Source organism: Meriones unguiculatus, chromosome 1, assembly GCF_030254825.1.
Source record: "Meriones unguiculatus strain TT.TT164.6M chromosome 1, Bangor_MerUng_6.1, whole genome shotgun sequence".
NCBI classification, from domain to species: domain Eukaryota; kingdom Metazoa; phylum Chordata; class Mammalia; order Rodentia; family Muridae; genus Meriones; species Meriones unguiculatus.
Window position 1 is genome coordinate 109,510,583 of NC_083349.1, and position 25,661 is coordinate 109,536,243.

Below are 25,661 nucleotides of genomic sequence, written 5' to 3' on the forward strand. Positions count from 1 at the left end.
TGTGAATGACTGGATATATGAACATGAATGCAGGTACCTAATAAGGCCAGAGGGGTCTGATTCCCTAGAGTTGGATAAACAGGCCATTGAGAGCTGCCTAGCTTGGGATCCGGGACCAAATTCAAGTCCTCAGCAAGAACTGTACACTCTCAACCACTGCTCGCCATCTCTCCAGCTTAGAAAGGGTCACAGTTTTTTATTTTTATTTTAGTTCCTTGATGAAGGGTCTCATGTAGCCCATACTGATCTTGAACTCAGGATGTTGCAAAGACTGACCCTCTTATTTCCACCTTCGGAGAGCTGGGATTACAGGCAAAAACCACCACACCCACTTCATTCTGTACTGTGCTGGGGACTGGATCTAGGGCTTTGTGTGTGCTAGACGTGAACTCTTTCAACAGCTATATCCACAGGCCCTAACTATTAGTTTGTTTGTTTTAAAAGACAGGCTCTCTTTGCATAGTTCTGGCTGGCCTTGAATTCAGAGATCCACCATCCTTTTGCCTCTGCCTCCCAAGCATTAGGATTAAAGGCTTGTAACACCATGTCCAGTCCTATACATCAATTTCAAATCAAACATTCTAACTCAATACAATCCAAAGACATACCAATTTCATAATTACATGTTGAAGATGCAGAGGAAATCATTACATCTGCTTCCCATTTTAAAAGCCATTATATTTAAGAGCAAAACATCGCATACATTCAGTAAAATGCTAGCACTTCATAACATAAGCAGTCTGACCCCAGAGCTGAAGTGTCTGGGGCAGTGTTCTTAAGAGGGGCTACAGTGAAGTCACAATACAACAATAGTGGGTGCAGCCACAGACAATGCAGACTTGTTCACTATTTGTTTCATTTTGAATTTGATTTTGGCGGTGACTGAATGCTCACAAATATTTTACTGCTCCTAATTTTTTGTGATGTGACCCCATATGAGTTCCCAACTCAGTTTTAATAATCCATGTTCTAGACCAATATTAAAAATATTTTAGGAAAGGTTAGTTGTTGGACTCAGGCCTGTAGTTCCAGCCTCTCAGGAGGATAAGGCACAAGTTTAGGCCAGTCTGGGTGACTTAATAAGACCCTGTCTCAAAATAAAACTTGAAAGATGGGCTGGGTTTAAAGCTCAGTGGTACAGCACATGCCTAGTGTGTTTAATTCCTACTACAAAAAAAAAAAAAAAAAGAAAAGAAAAGAAAAGAAAAAAACAAAAACAAAAAGGCCCAAAAAGAACCATTTTCAGAGGAAGCTAGGGATCACCTAAAGGGAAGAAGTGAAGAGAAAGGAAAAACTGTTCCTTTCGGAAGGCATGCAGGTTTTTTTCTAGAACCGGAAATGGCGAGGGTCATTCCCAGCATTATAGGCACCGTGGGTCCTACTCAGTACTGATTTTCAGATAGTTTCAAATCCTAAACTGCTGTCTACATGTAAATCTTTTTTTTTTTTCTTGTATGTTTGTGAACATATGCTATCTGCTGAGGCTAGCCCTGAAATCCTGAATCTCCTGCTTCAAGAATGCAAAAAGCTGGGACTACAAGCATGTACCACCACACCCAGCTTCTAATCATTCATTATCTGTCAAAGCCTCACAGCTTTTAGAAGGCATATCTAAATTTAATAGGTAAATTGCTACTTTATTTCTAAAACTTAACAGAAACAGATAACATTATAAAAACACAACTTAATTTATATACAATTCCAAAATCTTACATAATATTTAACATTAAAAACTTTCAGAAACATAAGCATCTTAGAGTCAGAAATTAACTAAGCTTATTTTTTGCTACCCAAAACATTTTAAATTATATATTAAGATAATAAAATTCTTACCTGAAGCATAAAAGTCAGGATCGAAGTATGTCAGAAGTAGAAAGTTGAATACAACCAGCATAAAGCCAGAAAAAGTTATAAGATTGGGAGCCAGCCAAGTAGGAAATACCTGTGTGTTTGTTTTTCAAAATAATTGTAAATTAAAGAGAGCTCTGTTCAATAAACATCACAACATACAAATTTAGGTTATAAAAAGCTATCAGTTTGAAAGATCATACGCAGGAGTTATGCATGTTAAAATGTAAACAATAGCTCCAGCTGGTAAATGAACTTTTCTTTCTTCTTCCTATCCCCTATCTTTAAATGATTCTTTAATACACACACTTTTATAATGTTAGCATTCAGTTAATTTTAGAAAATTTCAAAAAGCCTTTTTATAAAGATGATCTATTACAGCGTATACAGTTAGATTTCCAACAGACGATACCCCGAAAGGGAGGGTTGGCTGGGGAGGGACGAGAAAGGGGCCCTATGATACAGCTTATGAAAAACACAGCCGGCAAGCACAAGCCTGTAATCTGTTACTCAGGATGATGAGGCAGGAGGATTCCAAGCCCAAGGCAATTCAGTGAGTCCCTGATTTAAAAAGTAAAAGGGGGCTAGAAAGTTGGCTCAGTGATTAAGAGCACTTGTTCTTTCAAGTTCAATTCCCAGGACCACATGGTGGCTCACAACCATTTCTAAGTCTAGTTCCATCTCACCAGATGCCCTCTGTTGACCTCCAAGGACACTAGGCACACATATGGTACTGACATGCACGCAGGCTAAAAATTCATACTCATAAAATAATAAACAAATCTAAAAACAAATTTTTCAAAAAGTAAAAAGAAGACTGAGGATACGGTTCTGTGTGGCTCAACAGGATGGCATATATGGGGCCCTAGCTTCAGTAACTAGAGCAGCAAAAAATAAACAGAGTGGTGGCAGTGCGTACGACTCCGTAAGATGGGCTAAAATACTAAAAAAATTTCAAACAAAAATAAACACCATTAATAATCTTACCTTCACTATAGTGTTCCAAAATGGATGCATGATATACAGAGAGAGCGGGTTGGTATCCAAAGCACTGTACTGTTAAGAAACAAAACATTTCAAAGTTAACCCTCAAGTACTAACAAATATAAATACTGAAAACAACAGTGTGAAATAACCCTGGAGAGATATCTATTTATATGCTATTCTCTTCTGGAAGACAAGACTGGAGTAGCAATATAAATAGGGCAAGACTGCCAACCAGTCAGATATTACTTTACAGCAGATGGGAAGGGCCACAGGGGAAGCAAACAGCTCAGACCAAAGCATGAAGTCACTGCTGACATGGCTGTTTCATTTGCATACACCCAGAGTCCAAACTGCCAGAATCACTGACTCATCCTTCCCCCTTAACGTTGCAGTGTTTCAGTAAAGGCATTCCACCATGGACTAGGGATACAGCTGAGTGTTACAGTATTGGCACTCTAGGCATTGGCGCTGGGGGAAACTTTTAAGAGAAAAGAAAAGGAAACGTACACATTTTCAGTCGTTACAGTTATTATACGGGATAGGTGATACGCATACTGTGCACATTAAACAAAGCCCAGACACTTTTCTCCTACATCCCTCTTTTGTTGTTGTTGGTTTGGTTTTTTGGTTTTTCACGACAGGGTTTCTCTGTGTAGCCCTGGCTGTCCTAGAACTCACTCTGTAGACCAGGCTGGCCTCGAACTCCGCCTGCCTCTGCCTCCCAAGTGCTAAGATTAAAGGTGTGCACCACCACCTCACAACTTTGCTGCATCCTTCTACTCTTCAGGTTAGAGTCTAGTTGTTACACACACACACTATTATTAAAACTCTTACTGGACAACTTTGAGTGACCTTTGTCTCATTCACCTGTTAACTGAATGCGACAGCCCTTATCTCAGAGGCCTATCACGGGATTTGGGAAGTTAATTATGGATGCAAAGCACCCAGAATAGTGCATAGTAAGTGCAATCTAAGAATCAGTTATTACAGGTGCTAAGCAGCAAAGGAATGACAAACCCCCTCACAGCAAACTGTACAAATAAATGAGCGAACACAGAACCTAGAGTAATTGTGTGGTAATATTGTACTCCAATTGCCAAATGAAATGTTTAGTAAGAACTGGTGGGGAAAGACTTGCAAAGAAATTTTAGCAGATAAGTTAAATCTGCATAAGTTATACTAAAAACTCTCCCCCCCCCCCCACACACACACATACTGCAGGAGGTCCTCTACTAGGTAAAGGGATTAAGAAATAAAAAAGTAGAAAGAGCCAGATAAGGGGATGCAAGCCTTAATCTCATTACTGATACTGAATGAGATGACAAGTTCCAGGTCAGCCTGGGCTACACAGTGAGACTGTGCCTCAAAAGAACCCAAAACGCCAACAAGACGGCTCAGCTGGAAAAGGCTCCTGCAGCCCAGCCTGACGGCCCAGGGACCACACGGTGGAAAGAAAGGAGCAGCTCCCATACATGTGTCATCGCATGCATGGGCCTACACAGATGAAATAAATAAAAAGTTTAAAACAACCTCAAACTACAACTCAATAAATACAGACAAGCATAGCAGAACTGCTGAAAAGTCATTTCCATGCCCAAGAGGTTGATGGTGTTATCTGGGATAGGAGTACGTAATTCATCTACCTGACACTTAAATATTCAACTAGCCAATGTTTGGGAATTGTTGGCTATACTTTATGTTTATGTTTAGCATGTACATAGAATAAATACTAAGCAGTTGTAGCTAACACTTTAATAGTTACATAATACCTAATTAATTAGCATGCTTAATTCATTAATAGTCAAGGTCAAATTGTAGCTAAAATTTGGTTGGTTGATTGGTTGCTTTCTAGTCAGGGTTTCTCTGTGTAGCCCTGGCTGTCCTGGAACTCACTCTGTAGAACAGGCTGGCCTCGAACTCAGAGAACCACTTGGCTTTGACTCCTGAGGGCTGGGAGTGTGCCACCACTACCCAGCTCTAATATTTTTTTTTTAAGAGAGTTAAGGTCAAGAATGTTTTATGAGTATACAGCCAATATTGTCAATGCTTCAAGTACTAAAATATGAACAAAACAGGAACTGAAAATGATTAAAATACTGTTAGCCCAGTAACTCAACAGTACTCAACAGTAACTCAACAGTACTATGCCAGTAACTATATAGTCAAAAGACTCTATACAGGTGTGATGTTCTTTCACTTCTCTAACCCATTATGACTAAAATGGAATAACTATCTGGAACAAAAGCCCTGGCCCGGGGAAGAAGAAAAAGATGATGGACGTGAGGTTTGCTTGTACTGAATCACATTCCCGGGCTATCTCCAGGCTCTCAGCAGGCCTCCTTAAGTTGTCTTAATATGACTTTCGGCAAACTGTGCTGTTACTCGGCTTTCTCCTTCACTATCACAGTACACAGCAGACATCACACAGGAGAGCAGGCACCTGCCCTGACAGCTCACCTGAAGCCTCCAGACTTAAGCGTCTGAAACTCTATGCAGATGAGGGAGTGTCCTGGTCTCCAGTTACCATGCAATGGAGCTCCTGAAAAACTGGAAAAGCTCCCATTTCAAGCCACCCCCCACCCCCTGCATGGAAGTACAAGAGCTGTAAGTTCAGGTGAGGCGGAAGCAGCTAGGGCGCAGCATGAGCATCTAATGGGCACAGTGTCCAAACCCCATCTGTTCAAACAGCCCTGCTCAATAGCTCTCCTAATTTTGAATTAGAGCCAAAAGAAGTCTTTACTGGATGATATTTCAATGTGAAAAAGCTCTTTTTATAGTCTGACACTTTAAACCTCTACTCTAGAAGCCCGGAATAAGTAAGATAATGACATAAAATAAATAAAAAAGGGACATTTTATCCTCTTGGATTCTAATCTGACATTCAATAGTAGCCAATGGGCAAGTATATTATAGCAAGAGAAGATCAGTGTGTGATTCCAAGAAGCAAACAGCAACCCTAAACAATACTCAGTGCTCTCAACTTACACCCATACTTCTTAAAGCAACCTGCCACTTAAACACATTCTTACCAGCCCTGACTCAAGAGGGGGGAGAAGGACAAAACTTTATCTTGAGGGGAAAACAGTATAAACCATTGAAGGTGCTACACTGGATAAGGTGTTTGCTCACGCTGGCTAAACACTGCCTTTGCACTGGGATGTTTCGGTACACCCAGAGAATGTGAACCTGGTGACTAACCCAGGTAACAGCCACCACAGCTTACTCTGGCTCCATAGACTAGAGGGTCTGAAAAAGTACTCAAGACTACAACCTTGAATTGAGAGACTTCTCCAAGGGAACCATCCAAAGGTGACCTAACTCCACAGCACGTCTGAGCCACAGCTAGAGCAGTCTCAGTGACCTGGCTTTTTAAGTGTTTCCGGTTGCCACTTCCAGAGAGAATACAGTTCAAGGTTAAGAGCTTCTCCATACACTAATAAATCCCTGCAACCCCAGCCCCTCAATCCTGGCTTTCATTTTTCTCTACAAAGGAGAGCCTAAAAAACAGACCTTTCAATAGCTGGCCACGGCCTACCTGACACGGCAACTCCTCTCTCTATGCTCCCATACATTTGCCTTTTGTGGCGCCTCTTCCAAGATTTTCATCTTGTTCGCCACGTGCGTGTAGTTCACTAGACCAACGGTTAGAGAGCTTCAGTTGAGAGTCAAGTAATAAATACCTTAGGCTTTGGACAATGAATAGTCTCTGCAACAAATACGTCACCCTGCCATTTAGAGAGAAGTAGCCACTCTAAATACAGTTAATAATTATAAAAAAAAAAAAAGGCATGGCATTGTTCTAATAAAACTTCATTCACAAAAGCAGGTGCTAGTAGACTCAGAAACCCCACAACAGACAACCCAATACGCTGTTAATCCAACGCAGAGCCTGACTTGAGGGCAAAAGGAAACTGAAGTGGTGCTGAGTGAGAAGGAGGCAGCCTGGAAGCCTCCGGATCTCAACAAGGCAGGCTCCTCAACACAGACTACCTCCTCTGGCAACACACTCACACCACAGGCCAGAAACCTTCAGTGACCTGGCCCCTCAGAACCGTCCCATATGGGCCACTGGGCCACCCTGCTGTATACTAACACCAGGCTAGCTGTAGGAAGCCAAGCCTAAGACTACACTGGCCCTTTTCACACTTCATCTGCTAGAGTCAACTTATTTTCTACATTTCCCAGAAAGGATTTTTTTTTTTAATCCAGATTAAGTGCCCAAGAAAGTAAAACCTCTAAAACCCTCTAAAACCCTCAGCATGTAAATCTAGTCATGCTATTAACAGCATTCCTTAGGCCTCATAAAAATGCCAATTAAGCTTTCAGGCCACTCTCTCGGGATGGCTATTGCGTGATTACAGCTCATCATTTTTATTTGCATGTGGAACTCTGCAATGTCATCTAAAGCAATTATGCCTACCTTATAGTAAAAGACTTTCATAGTCCAAGTGAATGAAATCCACAGTTACTCTAAGTAATGCTTTGCCAAATAGCCAAAATCAAAAGCTTTACATTTTTTATTGATTTGTTTTTCCAGACAGGATTTCTCTATACAGCCGTGACTGTCCTAGACCCACTTTGTAGACCAGGCTGGTCTCACAGGGACCTGCCTGCTTCTTCCTCCCTGAATTCTGGGATTACACACATGCACCACCACACCCAGCTGCTTTTTAAAACTGTCAATCCGAGTTGAGAAACAAAGCAGAATTCACTCTTCCCTCACCTGTGGGCTACGGTATTCATAAATCCCGGCACTTTCTTTCTGGCAGAGGGTGTGCTGGACTACTGCAGCAGAGTAGTAAAACCAGTGTTTCCAGAGTTCATCCAGACTGTCGTCCAGTTAGGCCAAAGGAAGCGCACAAGCACACACCACGAGTAAGATAAGACAAGCCACGAATGACATAAGCCATGCTGTGGAAGAAGAGGGAGGCAGAGCAGACAGAAAAGAGGCCCTGGGGAGAAACCCAAGCCAGGAAATGCTGCCACACACCAGGAAATACCAAGAGCCACTAGATGCTGAGGCAGAGGGACTTTCCCCTAGCATTTTTAGAGACAGTGGCCCTGCCAGGACCTTGGTATTCTAGGCTCTAGAACTGTGAGAAAGTGAATTTCTGTTGTTTAAGGCCACCTACTGCACAACAATTCTATGGCATCCCTAGGAAACCAATGAAGATGCAACTACCCCACTACCTAGTCAGAGTGGTCAGACCGTGTCCTAGAAGGTGAGAAGGTGCTCAATGTATAGGACACAGCATCAAGGAAGAGAAGCCAGACCTGAAAGAGAATGTATTTCTACAGGATCCACAAAGTGGATGAAGCTCAAAAAAGCAGCCATGAGCTGGAGAAACGGCTCAGTGGTTAAGAATATGTACTGTTCTTACAGAAGACAAGAGTTTGGGTCCCAACACCCTTGTCACGTGGCTCACTACCACCTGTGGCTTGAGTTCCAGGGGGATCCAGTGACTCTGGTCTCTGTGGGTACTTGAGCTCATTCACATATAGGCACTCTCATATATATACACAAATTTAAATTAATCTTTTAAAAAAGAAGTCATAAGAGTAGTTCAGTGAGAGGAACTAAACTGCTGGAGACAATGTTAAATCGTTGTGTTTATATATAACTCACATCCTAGAAGGAAACAGAGGCCCTCAGCAGGTTAAGGCACTTGCTACCAAGCCTGACTACAGGTTTGATCCCTGGATCCCCCATGGTAAAACAGAGACGGGAAAGAGGAGATGGGTGGGGGGGGCGAATAAATGTCCAACATCTCCAGGATGTCCTCTGTCCTCTGACTTGTGAGGTATCTCACTCTGAATTACACTTAACCAAAGACCTGGCTTACCTATCTGGCATTGGTCTATATGCTCATATTGTAAAACACATCTAAGGCTGGGTAGAGTAGTAGTCCCAGTTCTTGGGAGACCCAGGCAGGAGGATCACAAGCCAGGCCAGCCTGGGCTACACAGTGAGAGACCCTGCCTCAAAAATCAAACAAAGTATGTGCTAGCTCACTGTGGAAAGCCATAAAATGTGACTTAATTATAAATTAATGGTGGCTCATGAACTGTACTTACTGCTAATTACCATTTTAGATGTAATTAAACTCAAAATGACATTTCTGATTTTTGTTAATCATTTCCAAAATTCCTGAATTCAAAATTTCCCATGGCTGTTTTTTAAGGGGTAAAAAGCAAGACAATTCATAATTAGATTCTCTGCATAAATTAAAATCATCACTCCCATCACTTAAGCACAGCAAAGAACTCAAAAGATCCCAATTGTTAAAAATTATTCTTAAAAAAAAAAAAAAAAGGAAGCCCAAAGAGTTGCCTTTCATATACAAACATGGAACTCAGTATTTGAATAGAAAGAAAAGGGTTGACAGCAGAGAAATTTCCTAATCTGAGCCTTTTAGACTTCCAGCACAAAGCAGGAGGAGTTCAGTAAACACGTGTAAATGTCTGCACATATGAACAAGTACATGCATATTCACTGGGAGAACAGCACATCAGCCTGTCAGCTAATGTTATAAAGTAGAGATAACAGCGTTACTTGCCATTTGACAGAACCTGGAGTCACCTGGGGATTATGTTAACTGAGGTGAGGAAGCCATCTTAGCCGTGGGCCTCTGTGAGGAGTGGAGAAGCCAGCCGAGCAGCAGCACAGCCCTCATCCCTCTGCTCTTCCTGGTTGTGGATCTGATGTGAGCAGCTACTTCAACCCCTGTGGCCCTGCCTTCCCTGCCATGCACTGTGAGGAAAAATAAGTCCTTTCTCCTCTAAGTTGCTTTTGTCAGAGCATTATATCCTAGCAACTAAAGTAAGGATTATCTGTCCCCATCTTACAGATAAAGAGGCTATAAAATTCAGATTAGCACAGCTAATAAATGGGAAGGTCTACGATTAAGTCACCTTAGTGAAACAGATCACTTTGCTTTAAGCCAGACTATGCTATCTTGATACAATCACTAACTCCTAGGTCAGCAATTCTCAACTTGTAAGTTTGACCTCTTTGTGGGCGAACAACCCTTTCACAGGGGCTGCATACCAGATATCCTGCATATCAGATATTTACATTACAATGCTTAAGTGTAACAAAATTACTGTTATGAAGCAGCAATAAAAATAATTTTGTTTGGGGTCACCACAACATGAAGAACTGTATGTATTAAAGGGTCACAGCGTTAGGAAAGCTGTGAACCACTGTACTAGATTCAACGCACTGAAATTACAAGCTCTCCCAAAGTATGGTACACACATCTCAAGGTGATTTATACCAATGAGGTACACCCTTGTATCTCCTTGATAGTTCATTCTGCTTCCCTGAGGGTAGAACCTGTGACTGGCTTCTAACCAACATTAACACAGCAAGGATGGTGGATATCACTGTTTTGGTTTTTTTGTTGTTGTTGTTGTTGTTTTGTTTTTTTTCCTAAAAATAAAAGTATCAAAAAGTAGGAGCGTGAAGGTCAGAGGTCAACCTGCAGTGCTATGCCTCAGGAGCCATCTACCTTTGTTGTTTTGAGACAAGAGTCTCTACAGGAACCTGGCTCACTGAGTAGGCTAAGATAGGCTGCTGGTGAGCCCCAGGGAGCCATCTATCTCTGCCTTTTCAGTCCTGGGGTACAAGCATGTACTGCCACACCTAGCTTTCTCATTTGTGTGCTGGGACTCTGAACTCAGGCCTTCATGTACTTCCTCAACCATCTTCCCAGTTCAAGAACAGACGTGCTGAAGCTTGGTAGCACACTGTTGGTACTTAGGTGGCAGAGGCAGATTAGCGCAGCTAATAAATGGGAAGGTCTACATTATAAATCCTCTAGCAAGAAGCCAATCTGGGCTACACAGCAAGACCCTACCTCAAAACAAACAAACAAACAAAAAACCCTAGGGATATAGCTCAGCAGTAGAGCACTTGCTCAGTAAGAAAATGTCTCTGGATTTGACCTTCAGCACTACAAAAGAAAAACCACAGCTACCTGATGTTGGAGAGCTAAAGTATGCATATTACAATAAGATAACTTCTCTTTCACATCCATTTCTTGTAACTGAGTATTTCTCTGATGCACAGTAGTTCTCAAAGTGTGGGTCTCAAACTGGACACAAAGTATTGGCCTCCATCAGATCCACAGCATCAAGTTCTCCAGAGTGGGAAAAGGACTAAGGGTGTGCCACCACATCTAGCCACACTCTGCCTTCTAGCAAACCCTCCAAAGTGAAAATACGGGCAAATTTGATTCCTGAGCTGAAGGAGAATTCACTAATCAAGAGCTTAATGGTCAACAGACACCTCCCGGGGGGAACGCCAAACAGTACATTTTGGGCAAAAGGCAAAGTATAATAAATATCATTAAGTACCCATTAAAGGCCTACTAAATGCAAGAAAGCACAGTGCCACAACTAAGCTTCGAAAACACTAACTCTAAACTTTAAATGCATTTAAGGAGGGAAAGGGTATTAACGCTGAACAGAAAGGAAGTGTCTTATATTCTCTCTATGACTATGTGGCTTTAAAACCACACCCATAGACATGACTCAAAAGGTCGATTTCAGTGGGTATTGCCATTTATTATCTGCTAACAAGTCAGAGCAGACTGGAGAATCACAGCCAGGAGAGAGCCACACAAGCCATGATGACAAGCAGGTCCACCTCAGGAAGGCACAGAAATCCTTGTTGAAAAGTCTGGATACCAAGCATATGATAAAAGCATAAGGTTCCATGTGGATTCTACATAGCAGAATTATATTTGAAAACAATTACTTATCTGCTTGTTCTGTATACACACACACACAAGAAATTGGGTGCTAATTTTTACGGGACTTTCTTGGACTGCCAGCTCCCAGATAATGACACAAAGACCTTCCATTTCTGTGAAAGCTTGGCCTTATCTTAGGCTTGTCCCCAACTAGCTCTTATAACTTAAATTAACCCGTTCACACTAATGCCCGTTCTGCCACATGGCTAGTCACCTCTCAGTCTCTTAATCCTGGCACATCTGGCTGGCAAATCTTACACTGAATTCTTTTCCAGAGTTCCTATCTCTGCCTAGAATTCCTGCCTAGCCTCTCCTGCTTCATTATAGCTCTTTATTAAACCAATCAGAAGGTGCTGGAGAAAGTGTTCACAAAATATGATGCAGCCATAAGAATAACAACACGCTCTGCTGGTACAGACGTCAACATCCGAATACTATAAAGACATTTACACAGTGCACAACCAGAGGATGCTTTGACACACGCCTAAAATCCCACCACTTGGAAGATGGGCTGAGCCCTTCCATATCCATCATTAATCAAGAAAATGCCCTAGAAAGATTTGCCCTCAGGCCAGTCAGATGGAATCATTTTTTTCCAACTGAGGATCCCTCTTCCTACATGACTCTAGTTTTGTGTCAAGTTGATAAAAATCAGCAGAAAGAGGTTTGTGTGTAGCTTGGGACCTAAAGACCCTGAGTTTTTGAAACAAGGTATCTTGTTACTGAGGTATCTCTTACTGACATCCTCCTGCCTCTGCCTCCCAAGTGATAATATTAAAGGAATGTGCTACCGAGCTTCAATATAACTATCCTGGAGTTAGAAAGACACTTCAGTTTATAAGTGCACAAGGACCTGAGCTAGATTCCCAGGACCAATAAAGCTGGGCGTGGCAGTACATAAATGTTAGTTGGCATAACCTTAGGATGGGATGTGTTTGTGTATTATATGCTACTTAATGTTACAAGCAGGGGAACCTGAACAGCAGGTTTTCTTTTTCACTTACTTAACACTAGGCACTATATACCGGGCACTTGGCAAATACTAACTCATTCAACTTTGAAAAATATCCTGTGAAGTAAACTCTCAAACTCACAGATGAGAACGGCTAGAGATCAGACTGCTAATAAGCACATACAACAGAATATACTTTTTACTTAAGTATTAGCCTCCAAACTATTTAATAAAAACATTTTCATGTTCAGAGCTAACTATGAATGAAATGTCCCTTTTATCCACAGCTTTACCTTCTGTGTCTTCAGTGAATTGTAGGAAGTAGTAAATGGAAAACTCAAGAAATAAACAACTCAGGCAGGACCCTGGGTAAGATGCTCAATCCTCATTCAGAAAGGCAAATGGGATAGATATCAGAAGAGTGTGAAAACGGAACAAGACAGGAGCCTACCACAGAGGGCCTCTGAGAGATTGCCCAGCAGGGTATTAATGCAGATGCTGAGACTCATAGCCAAACTTTGGGCAGAATACAGGGACTCTTATGAAAGAAGGAGGAGACAGAAAGACCTGGAGGGGACTGGAGCTCCACAAGGAGAGCAACAGAATCAAAAAATCTGGGCCCAGGGGTCTTTTCTGAGACTGATACTCCAACCAGGTTGGTTCTAGGTTATGCATGGCAATAACCTAGAACCCCTGCAAAGATGTAGCCCATGGCAGCTCGGTCTTCAAATGGGTTCCATAGTAATGGGACCAAGGGGCTGTCTCTTACATGAACTCAGTGGCTGGCTCTTTGATCGCCTCCCCTTGAGGGGGAAGGGGACAGCCTTATCAGGCCACAGAGGAGGACAATGCAGAAAGTCCTGATGAGACCTGATAAGCTAGGGTCAGATGGAAGGGGAGGAGGACCTCCCCTATCAGTGGACTGGGAAAGGGACATGGGAGAAGAGGGAGGGAGGGCGGGATTGGGAGGGAATGAGGAAGGGGGCTACGGCTGGGATACAAAGTGAATAAATTGTAATAAATAAAGAAAATTTTATAAAAGAAATAAAGAATTCATAAGTTTTAAAATTTAACACTGTTCAAAGTATCAAGGAAATTTTGTCCCATTCACTGTTCAGCACATCCATGCCATACAGACTACCATCCATTAGTCATTCAGTAGGGGCCAAGGTTTAGGGATCAATTATTGTGGGAATCACATTGTTTATGTTCAAAATCATACTCCCCAATGCCTACGTCACTGGCCTCACTTGGCTCACCACTAGGCACTGTGTGTCATGTGATCACAAGAAGGCTATAGTGAGTATTTTGACAGAGATCAAGAGAGACCATGTTAATGGAACTTTTATTAGAATAGACTGTTATGTTATTAATCTGTTGCTGTCCCTGTTACAAATTAAACTTTATCATAGGTTTGCTTGTATCTGTAGCAAAATTACACAGCATACAAAGTTCTGTGTTCTATCAGGATTTCGGGTATCCACTAGGTATTCTGGAATATATCCCGTGTTACAAGATTCAACTAATTGCAAAACCAGCAACATAAGCCCACTTATGCCATGCGTTCTGGTTTCCACTGTCCATCTTCTCAGCTGCAAAACATTACTACACATCCAGTTAAGCACATTACTAACGCCATTATTCCAATCTTACGTGTTTGTACAAAACACAGGCAGTATCAACAAGGAACAGCTAACCCTTCACTTCTAGGTTTAAGAGGTGGCATACGAAGAACACAAACTCCAAATCCAACTGCCTGCCACCAGTCCACGACCCTCTAAGTGGTGGGCCTTGGGTGTTCCAGTCCACGACCCTCTAGGTGGTGGGCCTTGGGTGTTCCATCCACACCGTGCCTGAAGACAAGGTAACTTTCTCCCTCTCCTACTGAACCTCTCCCCTGCACCAGGCAGAACCTCCCCATCCACCCTCCTTTTGCTCCTTTAGAAAGACTCCTCTCCCTCCTAACTTCAGGATATAATTCTTCAAGAGACATCTGAAAGGGAAACGAGGAAGGAAGGGAAAGGCACGAGTGAACTGGAAACATGGTCTCTGCTATGTTGCCCTGGTGGCTTTCAACCCAGCCTCGGCCTCCCGAGCGCTGAAATTACATGCGCGTACCTTCACACCTGGCAACTGCACATCTTTACCTAAAACCCCTAGTGTATTTCTAAGGCTTATTAATGTACTCACCAGGAGTAACCTCATCAAGGCAACTAAGGTACCACTGATGACGGGTTATTCTTGAGTAACAGCTGACATCCAGGCATTGTCACGTTTATATGTAAGATTATACTGCAGACAGTTTGCAGTCACAAAAACAAAAGTCATTAACTTACACTATTTTTTCTGAGGCTTGGAAGCATCCTAGTCTTGGAAATTACAGAGACTGTCTCTAACAGAGGACAACTCATTCCTAAGAAACAGTTGGTGTTTTGTTTTGTTTTTCTGAGACGGAGTCTTGCTATGTAGCCTAGGCTGGCCTCAAATTCTTGTTAAGCCTCCTGTCTATGCCTTCGGAGTGTTGAGATTTTTGGCATGTGCTACAATGGCCGGCTTGAGAATTCTTTAGAACAAGAAGTTTGTTTTAATTCTAAATCCACAAACTATACTTTCATGTGTCCCCATCTAACAAGATATGGCCTACCTAAAAGATTACTATAAAGTTAGTGGGCCTGTCACCACAGCTTTTCGGAGGGACAGGCAGAAACACCAGGCATTCCAAGGCATCCTCAGCTACCTACGACTTTGAAACCAGACTGGTCTCCAAGAGACCCATTGCACAGAAAAATAATAAGGCATTTTTAAAAAAAGAACTTTAAAATGTCACAATATAGTGCTTCACAAAACCCTGCCTCACATGTCAGCTACCTCCTTCCCTCCACCTAGTCCTCCTACCAGATCCTGAATCATCCCTGGGCTTCTCCTTACCTTTTATGTGACCCTACCCTACCCCTAAAACCACCTCCAGCTATTCAGTCACCATGTTCTGACAATCTTAAATGAGGGATGGAGAAGATGAAATGAACGAAGACCTATATGAGATACATGAACACCAGTAGGGAAATAGCAAACTGGAGAGCACATACTGTATATTTATTTATTTATGATTTTTAGAGGTTTTTCCATTGTGTTCTTGTTGTTTGAGGCTAAGTTTCAGTGTCCAGGATGTCCTGAAACTTGCTAAGTATCTGAAGCTGCCTCTGATCTTACTCTTGCCACCTTGAAAATGTCAGGATAACAGAAGGATGTGCCTCCTTACCCAGCAATATATTCTATTTGTTTTTTTAAAGACGGTTTCACTATGCATCCTTGGTTCACCTGGAAATCACTATGTAGATCAGGCAGACCTCTAACTCACAGAAAATGGACCTGCCTTTGTTTCTCAGGTGCTAGGATTACAGGTGTGTGCAAATACACCCAACCATATACTTTTTTAAAAGAAGCATGACTGAGCCTGCACTATAAGAGAAACTTCAAGAATATATTGCTCAATATTCTGACTTTTCAAGAGCACCCGGAATGCTGGACTTTTATGGGAAAGATTAATTTCTAAAACAAAGTAAGGGCTAAATTAAACATACCTGCTGGATAAATTCAGTGTGAACTTTCTAGTTGTGACCTCTATTTTTAGAATCTCCTCTCCCTTGCTAGGTATGCTGGCTCATGCTCTGGCCAAGGCAAGAAAATCAGAAGTTGGAGGTTAGTCAGGCTACAGATAAGATTGTCAATGAGAAAAAAAAAAAAAAAAAACCCGAGGAAAAGAAGGAGGACTTCTGCTCCCAGGCCTGTCATCTCAGCACTCTGGATACAGAGGCAAGAGATCATAAGCTTGAGGCACACCAAGACAGACACAGATACACACACACACACACACACACACAATCTCTAAATCCCTTTTTTCTGTTCCCACTGCCGTAATATTCAGGTCTTCAACATTTCCTAGGTAGGGTTTGGTTGGTTGGTTGGTTGGTTTGTAAATAAGTTTTAATTCAGAACATGGCTGTTCTGGCAAGAGATCACATGGAGGCCAGAAGCTTCTAGGCTTAGGTTAGCAGAGACCTTCTGATTGAACCACTCGAATAAGAGTTCCTTTTACATTTTTTTTTTTTTTTTGGCATCAGAGTCATTTGGTGGTGGGCAATCACCCCCCCACACCAATAATTCTGACTCTGATGCCAATAAATGTGGGCCACAGACACTAACCCACAGGACAAAATTACTCCCACTCTGCGAGGGGCCTGCCCTCCTCTCCAGTTTCAACTGCCATGACACCATTATATACAAACACCTTATTTTGTGGTTCTCAGAAAAGCTCTCAGGCCCATCTCTGCATCTCAAGGCTCTCACGTAACAGGGTGCCTTTTCCCTCCCTCCCTCCCTCTCTCTACTCAGTTTCCATTTTTCTAGACTAGAGACTGGCCTTGCCTTCCCCTCCATTACCTTCATCCTCAGCTGTCACATCCACTCTCACCCCATCAGTGTGCGCTGCCTCCTGGCCCTTCCCACAGCACTTAGAACTTACAGTCTGTACTCACTAATTATAAGGGTTTGTTTACACGTCCCTATGCCACCAAACTGGGCTCTTTGAAGTCAGGAATTTCATCTTAGTTTAATTTTGCAACCCCAGTGCTGTGCCTGATAAGCAGCTCTTCCATAAATGCTTGCTGAATAAATAAAATTACACAGTATGACCTAAGGCCAGTTTGGATTCTAGTTTTCTGGCATCGCTATCAAGATGCAAATACAGTCTCTCTTTAAAATTTAACTGTAATAGCAATTCACAATAACTACAACCCCTGAATCAGACTGTTGTCAGAGGTCACATTAGTTAACTACCCAACAGAAGAAGCCACCAATTCCTGAATTCTGCTCTTGAAACTAAACAAGGCACCTCGCTCTTTTCCCCTCTAAAGCAAAAGAATACAATGTGGCGCTGGCAGCAACAATATAAATCACAACTGTGCCTTGCCTAGGTCTGACTACGCAAAGCACAACAGTTAAGCCCATCTAGTATGGAGTCCTTCAACAGTATCTGTCCAATATGAACAAGAGGAAAAGGAAGAGGGAGAAACAGTGAGGACAGCAGAAGAATGACAAATCTCATGATGGTGGACTACTTCAGCACAACCGTCTGAGCTTGTCATTAAGCAACAGAGCAGAACTGTACTTCGAAACTGGCATGTCATATTCAAAGTGAAAATTCAAAAGACGCCTTCCAACTCCCACACATACAGCTCCTTTTGCCATGCTTAAGATGCCTTCTATTCCTTTCCGTGTTCATTCCTTCAGTGTTTTCTGGACATTCCTCTGGCCCAGGATGCTGTGGCGACCATGTTGAACACGACAATTACCAGCTCTGCCCACCTAGAGCTCATTTTCTAGCAGAAGGCAGGCACACAACCAATCGTTAAACTAACTACTAAAGAGGCCTGTGTTAAACACTTCACAAGAAGAGAGTATTGTAAGGGAGTATAGAAAACTGAATGCACTCCAGGCTTTCTTCTGTACTGAAGGTCGTGCCTTTCTTACTAAAGAAACTCTGTGTACACCCCCCTCAGCAGCTACTCTGCTAGTGCCAGGTTTCCACATGTAGCTCTCAAATGTACCTCTAGGGAAGATAAAGAATTAAACTGGTTCAAAAGTAATTTTTTCCACCAGCTGTTGTAGGAGTATCCTTTCCCCCCTCTGTATCTTTTTGCTCTATTATAGAAGTTCACACCAGAGAATAAAACCTCTTGAAATGTCTGACGCATGTTCGGGGGCGGTGTTTAAATTCATGAAGTTATAAAGCATGTACTATCTGAAGACCACACAATGAGAAGACAAGAAAAAGATCTCTGTGTGCAATTCACATGCCAACAAAACTGGCCACACTTTTTTTTCCTCTGGATGTCTCTGATTCATTCTTTTAATATGAATGTGGCACGGTATGGAGGAAAGAGCCTTCTTCTACTAGACCATTAAGCCATACGTTTGTATTTGATTTTGGATGCCCTTCCCCCTCTAAAAGCCTCAGTGTAACTAGAATAACATCAACAAACTGGTGAGCACTGGGGCACTCGCTGAAGTGACCTTTGTTTTCCAGGGTGATCGGAAACCTGCTGTCAAACATAGGAACTGAATCAGCTAAGGGAGGAAGGGATAGCCACAGCACACCACACTGAAATGTCTGATAAAGTAGCTGTCTAGCCACTTCAGCTCTCCAGCTGAAGATACCAAACTTGAGAAGACTGTAGGAAAAAAACAAGGCTCACTAAACAAAACTGTTATTTGATCTATTTGATGTACAGCTTGCTCTAAAACTCAGACTCTAGTTAGAAGGAGATATTTTGGCTGCCAATCTTTACAGCGCAGCACAGATAACCAAAGGCGGGTGGGGCTGAAGGTACCACAGGAGGTATCCTGCGTTAACAGCCTTCTGAAATGTGAGTTGCACAGCCTTGACCCAAGTGACTAAGAAAGCTCTGGAACCCCTTTCCAGTTAGTTTTAAGACAAGTTGCCACCTTAGTTCAGAATGGCATGGTCCAGCATTGCTGCAAAAATATCCTAGGGCCTTCTAAAGCCCCTGGGGTTTTTTTCTATTCTAGTTTTTAAAATTTTTTTTTAATTTTTTCCCAAATATTCCTTCACTGCACAAATGTTTGCCGGATTCCTACTGCGCAGTATGGCACTATGCTTCGGCCATGCTGGTCCACATGTTCATCACTTGGACATTCTATTCTATTCCACAGGCACGCTAATCTCATAAAGGAACAGCCTGCCCTCGGGAAAGGTTGAGCAAAGACGAGACACTAAAGCCCATTATTTCGGGTTAAGATGACTGGATGACCCGTAGTTCCCTGCAGGGAGTACTCAATCTGGGTGAAAACAACCAGCATTTCCTGAGGGCTCATTCCGTGCCCAGACTCTTTTCAACCCCTTACAACCGAAGAAGCGCAACAGAAACTCACGTAGGCTTAGAGCCTACAAGAGAGGCTGGGTGGGGTTTCAACCACTCGCCCAAAGCCAAACAGAGAAACTAGACTTTGGCATCGGGTTTCTATGTACTCGAAAAGCCCGCGCGCTCTTTGCACTGCATAGTTCCTTCTGGTGCACAATGTCTCAACCGGCAGCGCCGGGTGGCGTTGCGAACCACAGTGAAAGCCTCTTTCCCGGAGCAGGGTGGAGGGCATCCGCATCAAGGCCTGGGGAAGTCACTTCCCCTCCCTCAGCATCCGCCAAAGGACCAGCCCGATCTCCGAAGTTGTAAGCACCAAGAGGCAAATGGGAAGTTCATTCAAACGAGGGCCAATCGAAGGGCACAGGAGGAAAAAGACACCCTCTCGGGGAAAAGGCTGAAGACGAGCAGCAGTGACAAGTAACGAGGAAAAGGAGAGAAAGGAATTCCCTCACCCCACTCTCTCCCGGCGCTCTAAGGAAAGGCAGTCTTTCCTGCGGGGTGCCGAGACCCGGCGGCGGGCCTAGGATGCTCCCACGCTCCCGGACCGCGAGGCCCCCGGGGGTCCCCACAACAACGCCCGGCGGCGCGCCACGCGGCGGGCGCAAGGTGACACGGACCGCGCCGGCCCCTCAGCCTCCAGGGCGCGGCCGGAGCGAGGGGGAGAGGGGCGACCGCCCGGCGGTGCGCGCTACCTTGTACTTGTCAAAGCCCGCCAGCTGCTCTGGGCTCACGTATTCGTAGCCAGCCATGACGACCCGAAAGCCGGACGCCCACGCCGCAGCGGCAGCGACCCTGCGCGACGGGGCAGGGAGATGCGAGCGGCACACGGCGGTGTGCAGGGCTAGGAGAGCCTGGGAAGGGAGGTAGAGGCGCGCTCCGCCCACCGCGCACGCGTAGCCCGCCCAGCGCGCACGCGCAGCCCCCACGGCTCCCGCGGGGAGGGACAGCGCCCCGCTCACGGCCCGCCCCCGGCACCGCTCGGCCCAATCGGCATGGCTTGGCCGCCGCCAAGGGCCGCCCTCCCGCGGGCTGCGTCTCTTCATTTGCTAGAGTCAAAGTAGGTGAACTGAAGTAAGAGGCGAGGTGAAAGGTCAACCTCCCAGCAGCCTTTGCTCTTGTCTGTGGTGTCGGAGTCCCGGCTAGCTGTGTGGGATGCGCTCATAGTCTTGTGCCCCGGGTGAGTGAGTGCGCGGGAGTTCGGGAGGAGAGGCGGAGCCAGGTGCGTGCCCCGGCGGCCTTTGAGCGCCTGGAGCCTCGGGATCCAGAATTGGTGATGCCGGCCGAACGGGAGACTGGGAACGGTCCAATAAAGGGACTTGAAAAGCCGTCGGAGTCCGTCCCCTCCCATCGGGGTTGGTTGTGAACCTTGGACTGCCTCGTCAGATTCACTGATTCAATCCGGTGCGAATTCCAATTGCTTAAGTCTCCTCGAGCCCCCATTAAACCATTGATCTCTCAGTCTCGACCGGGCCTTAACTGCGTTTGCAAGGAGTGTTTTTACAACCACAGCCCAATGCACTGTAGAAAGAACACGTCATCAGTGGTTAATATGTATCTAATAATAGGAAGTGTTTAATAATAACTGCTACTTTTTATTGAGTGCCTTCCGTGCGGAGAACTTTGCGTACGTTATCACCAACCGTTAGCATTTTTGAGATGAGGTGTTTTCCCCACTTCCCCTAGCGCAAAGCCCGTAGTTGTATATTCCCCAGTATCAGTAAGAAGAAATTCAGATTACGTTAACTATCCAGAGACACTTATTTGGCTGGAAATGGTCAACCCAATTAAAAATATAGTCCTGTTAAAATCACTACTTCAGGGCTGGAGAGATGGCTCAGAGGTTAAGAGCACTGGCTGCTCTTCCTAGAGGTCCTGAGTTCAATTCCCAACAACCACATGCTGTCTCATAACCATCTACAATGAGGTCTAGTGCCCTCGTCTGGTGTGCAGGCATACATGCAGGCAGAACACTGTATACATAATTTAAAAAAATTTTTTTAAATGATTTTGTCTGCTTGGTTCCCTAGAATACGGGCAATTAATTAGAAATCTTTTATGTTCCTTGAGCTCATTCACTTAACAAATACTTATTAGGACCTAAGATATGTCAAGCATTCTTTTCTGGCTTGGGGTGCAAGTGGAGAGGGCTGTCATTTTGTCTCAAACAAATTGTATGCAGTCCCAACTAGCCTGAAACTCTCTGTTCCAGCCCAGACTAACCTCAGATTCATGACAACATTATCAGTATCTCAAGTATGAACTGCACTTGTTAATCTCTTCATAAAGAAGCAAACTCAGTGTGACTTTTTTTTAACATAAACAATTCCAGCCCCCCACCCCCAGCTAAGTGTGGTGGTACACTTACAGTGTCCCAGCTTTCTGGAAAACTGAGAAGCACTTTAGTCAAGATTGACCTTAAACTTATGATCCTCCTGCCTCAAAGGCAATTCAGTAAATATTCTTTAAAGAACAATTTTTAAATTTTTGGGAGGGAGGGGGGTGTTTTGAGACAGGGTTTCTCTGTGTAGCCTTGGCTTTCTGGGACTTGCTTTGCAGACCAGGCTGGCCTCAAACTCACAAGCGATCCGCCTGCCTCTGCCTCCCTGAGTGCTGTAATTAAAGGCGTGAGCCACCACACCCCGCCAATTTTGAATTTTGTAAAGACTTTTCTTATCTTGAATTATGTATGTGTATATGAGTATAGGTGCCTGAGGGGGCCAGAGGCATCCATTCCCCCTGGAGCTGGAGCTCCAGGCAGTTGTGAGCTCCAGGACGTCGGTGCTGAGAAAAACCTGGTCCTCTGCAGGCAGTAAGTGCTCTTAACTGCTGAGCTGTGCAGCCGCTCCATAGCTTTTCGTTTTGTAAAGGCAAGTAGCTGTAGTCTGCTACCTCTCCTTTGTTACAACTTAGAATCGATGATAAAGCCTGAGGAATTCTTAAATAGAAGCAATGCAGGCTTTTGTCTGCACTTGGCCATCTTCTAAAGGCTGTCTGAGGGCCCTTCAACCATCCACTTTTACTCTGCCCCAGTTCTGTATTTTATTTTTTTTTTTAATGATGTATGTCTTTGTTGAGGGGAGTGAACATAGGTAGGTCAGAGCGTAGCTTTCCACGGTTGATTTTTCTCCCACCTCGCATGGCTCCTGGGGACCTAACTTAGGTTGTCCAGCTTCGAGGGAAGTGCCTTTACCCTCTGAGCCATCTTGCCAGACCTTCTTGCTAAAATCGTATCACCTCTGAAATCCAATGAAACTGTCATTGAACTTCTCGGATGAAATCACCTCATTCGGGAAAGATGCCTTACCTTCAGTTACTACACAGATCATGTGAAATGACGTGGATTACGGTGGTTAAAATTGAAACCAGGCAAGCTTAAAGTATGACTTCCCAGAGGCCTATGAATCATAGGCTTGGGTCAGCCTCCAATGTACTTAGAAAATGCCTAGAAAGAGAAAAGTGTTAAGCAAAATAAACCATTCTCCTGTCTCTTCTCTTCCTAATCCCATTCAGAGGGGCTTCTGCACCCACAGCAGCCCAGAGCAACCGGGTTGTCTTATGTTGGCCTGCGTGTTCCCTCCCTGTACTCCCCAGCAAACAGTGGTTTATTGCTGCTTTGCTTCCCTTGTCTGCCTCCCATCCGGAAATGTTACCTCTTCTGCCTTCCTACCTGGGTGTGTCTCTCTTACCCCCGTCCTCCTCTACCAGTATGGAGGCTGAACCTAGGGCCTTGCTCGTGCTAGGCAAACATCTGCAACTCATACCCTCATATTCAAACACACTACCCTCAATAATGGTAATCATAGAAAATATCAATTCATGCTAAATGTAACCTGAAAAGAATTTAATTTTTATAGTTTTATGTAGTCAGAAAGAAAAGAATGTGTCGGTTAAGTGAAAATAGCCAGTAAGTTAAGGAGCCAATATAGTTAATAACACCAACAAAAGTTATTGAAGTTGTAAAAATGAATAAAATCTTTCCATGAAAGTTTGTAAAAGATTTAATGGCTTTATTCCCATTTGTAAATAAAAATAAGGCCAGATGTGATGGCACATGCCTTCAATCCCAGCATTTGGAGAACTGAACACAAGAATTGCGGTAAGTTTGAGGCTAGCCTGAGCTACAGTGTGAGACCTTGTTTGTTTGTTTGTTTGTTTGTTTGTTTGTTTTTGTTTTAAGTGTATGGTGTGCATGAAGCCCTGGGTCTCATACTAACCACAGCACCAAAATAATACTACAATAATAAAAAATAATGTCTCAAAAGTGTTACAGCCCTTGGCTGGGGTACAGCACTTGGCCTCAAAGGCAAGAGGTTCCGGGTTCAAGCCCCAGAACCCTAACACACACACCACCAGCACCAATTTAGAGTGATGGGGCATCACTCCAACCCTGAACCAGGGAGCAGAGGGCTGTTGTCGTTGTACAAACTAGAAGAGAGAAGCCATGTATTTTGCCTCCTAATCACTCAGTTTGTCTGTACTAAAACTTATGCTTCAAGCTAGAGAATTTTTCCACTGGCTGGATCATATAAATTACCATGATAAGGTGTTAGAACACAATATATCTTGTTGTTTCACAGGGCTAGATATCAAATACAGGGCCTCAAGCTCATTAGGCAAGCACTCTTATCACTGAGAACCACTGTCAAACCCTGTAAACCAGCTTCTGATCAAGGCTGAGGCATGTGAGGGAGGGAACTAGGAAAGAATTGAACAGACATTAAGGTCTTTATTGTCCTGAAAAATTAAATTCCTCAGCTGTAATAAACCCCCAGGAAGATTTTGCCCGCTTGTTTCCCTCCTCTCTTTACCTTTGTATTTTTCAGTAATCGTCCTACATAAAAATATATAGGAAACTCCAAATAGGTGGTCACACCTACATGTGTGAGGCCTACTGAGGCAGCATCAACCAGCACCTGCTACTTTCCGTGTTGGTGGAGGAGGGTGGCAACTGCTGTTCTGTTTCCCGCCGGGCCCACCAGCTCCCCAATGATATTAGGGCCAGTTTTGCTCTCCCCAGAGATTGAACGCTAAACCAGTGAGTAATCGTTCAGATCAAAGACAAGCAGTTTGACAGTTGAGAGGGAGGCAGAGGCCCAGGTTGATTTTATTAACAATCAGCTGGTTGGGTGCCCTTTACTCCACCCAGATAGGAGTCGTGGCAGATGAGGAGAAATACCCTCAGCCACTCATTCTTGGCACTTTTCCTGATCCACCGCAGCAGTGAGCCAAAGTGGATGGCTGCACGTAGCAGCAGGTAATAGTCTCTGCTCACTGCTCTTGTGCAGGAACCTTAGGTACTGTGACCTTTAGCCTTCCAGCGACAGTATTAAGCCTTGGATTCCTAGGCATTAATGGTACCTTTTTAACAGCTCTCAGGCTTAAGGTGTGGAGATTCCCCAGCCCTGAACAATGTTGAGTATTATAGCTGAGACCTTTAGCCTTTAATCTCTGATAGCTCTCGTGTGTGTGTGTGTGTGTGTGTGTGTGTGTGTGTGTGTGTGTGTATGTATGTATGTATGTATGGAGGGACCGGGTCATGGGGAGTGTCACCATGTAGCTTGGGGCTCAGGCTAGTCTGGGTCTGTTTTGCTATGTGGTCACAGTACTGCCTCAGACTCCTAAGTGCTGGGATTGTGAGTGTGCCCTACCCAACCAGAAGCTTTCTGTCTTTCTCAGCTTGCCACACTCAAGCCTTTTTACTTCAGTTGCTGCCATGTTGCCAGCTGTTTCTTTCTTGTTACATTTTTATTTATTTATTATTTGTTTGGTGACAAGCTTTCTCTGTGGAGCCCAGGCTGTTCTAGACTCGCTCTGTAGACCAGGCTGGCCTCGAACTCACAGCGATCCTTCTGCCTCTGCCTTCCTGAGTGCTGGGATCAAAGGGGTTTGCCACCACGCCCGGCTGTTGCCAGCTCTTTCTAACCTAACTGTTGTCTAAAGCTCTTCAGCTCCCTCGGAGCCATTGCCACGGTCACTCCTGCCACCGTCTCTGCAGCTGCCGTTTTGCCACTGTCCCCGTGGCCACTGCCTCAGCTGCCGCCACTGCTACTGTCTCCTCGGCCAGCCCACTCTACTCACGGCAAAGCTCAGAAGTAGGTCAGAAAAGGCAACTTGAGAGCAGCCTGTTCTTGGGCCTCCTGTTGCAACAGCAGGGCGTAGCACAGGGAGACAACTCCC

At 44.1% G+C, this 25,661-nt stretch overlaps 1 protein-coding gene across 1 annotated transcript in view; it reads right to left on the bottom strand.

Moving 5' to 3' along the window:
- The window catches only part of Selenoi (selenoprotein I), a 44,234-nt gene extending 23,863 nt beyond the window's left edge, over nt 1–20,371 (bottom strand). The window contains exons 1-3 of the mRNA XM_021635439.2: nt 20,177–20,371; nt 2,836–2,904; nt 1,834–1,942 (exon numbers count right to left, since the gene is read on the bottom strand). Coding sequence (XP_021491114.1) covers nt 1,834–1,942; nt 2,836–2,904; nt 20,177–20,233 — 235 coding nt within the window. The 5' untranslated portion in view covers nt 20,234–20,371. The remainder of the gene's footprint in view (nt 1–1,833; nt 1,943–2,835; nt 2,905–20,176) is intronic.
- Nucleotides 20,372–25,661: the final 5,290 nt, after the last annotated feature.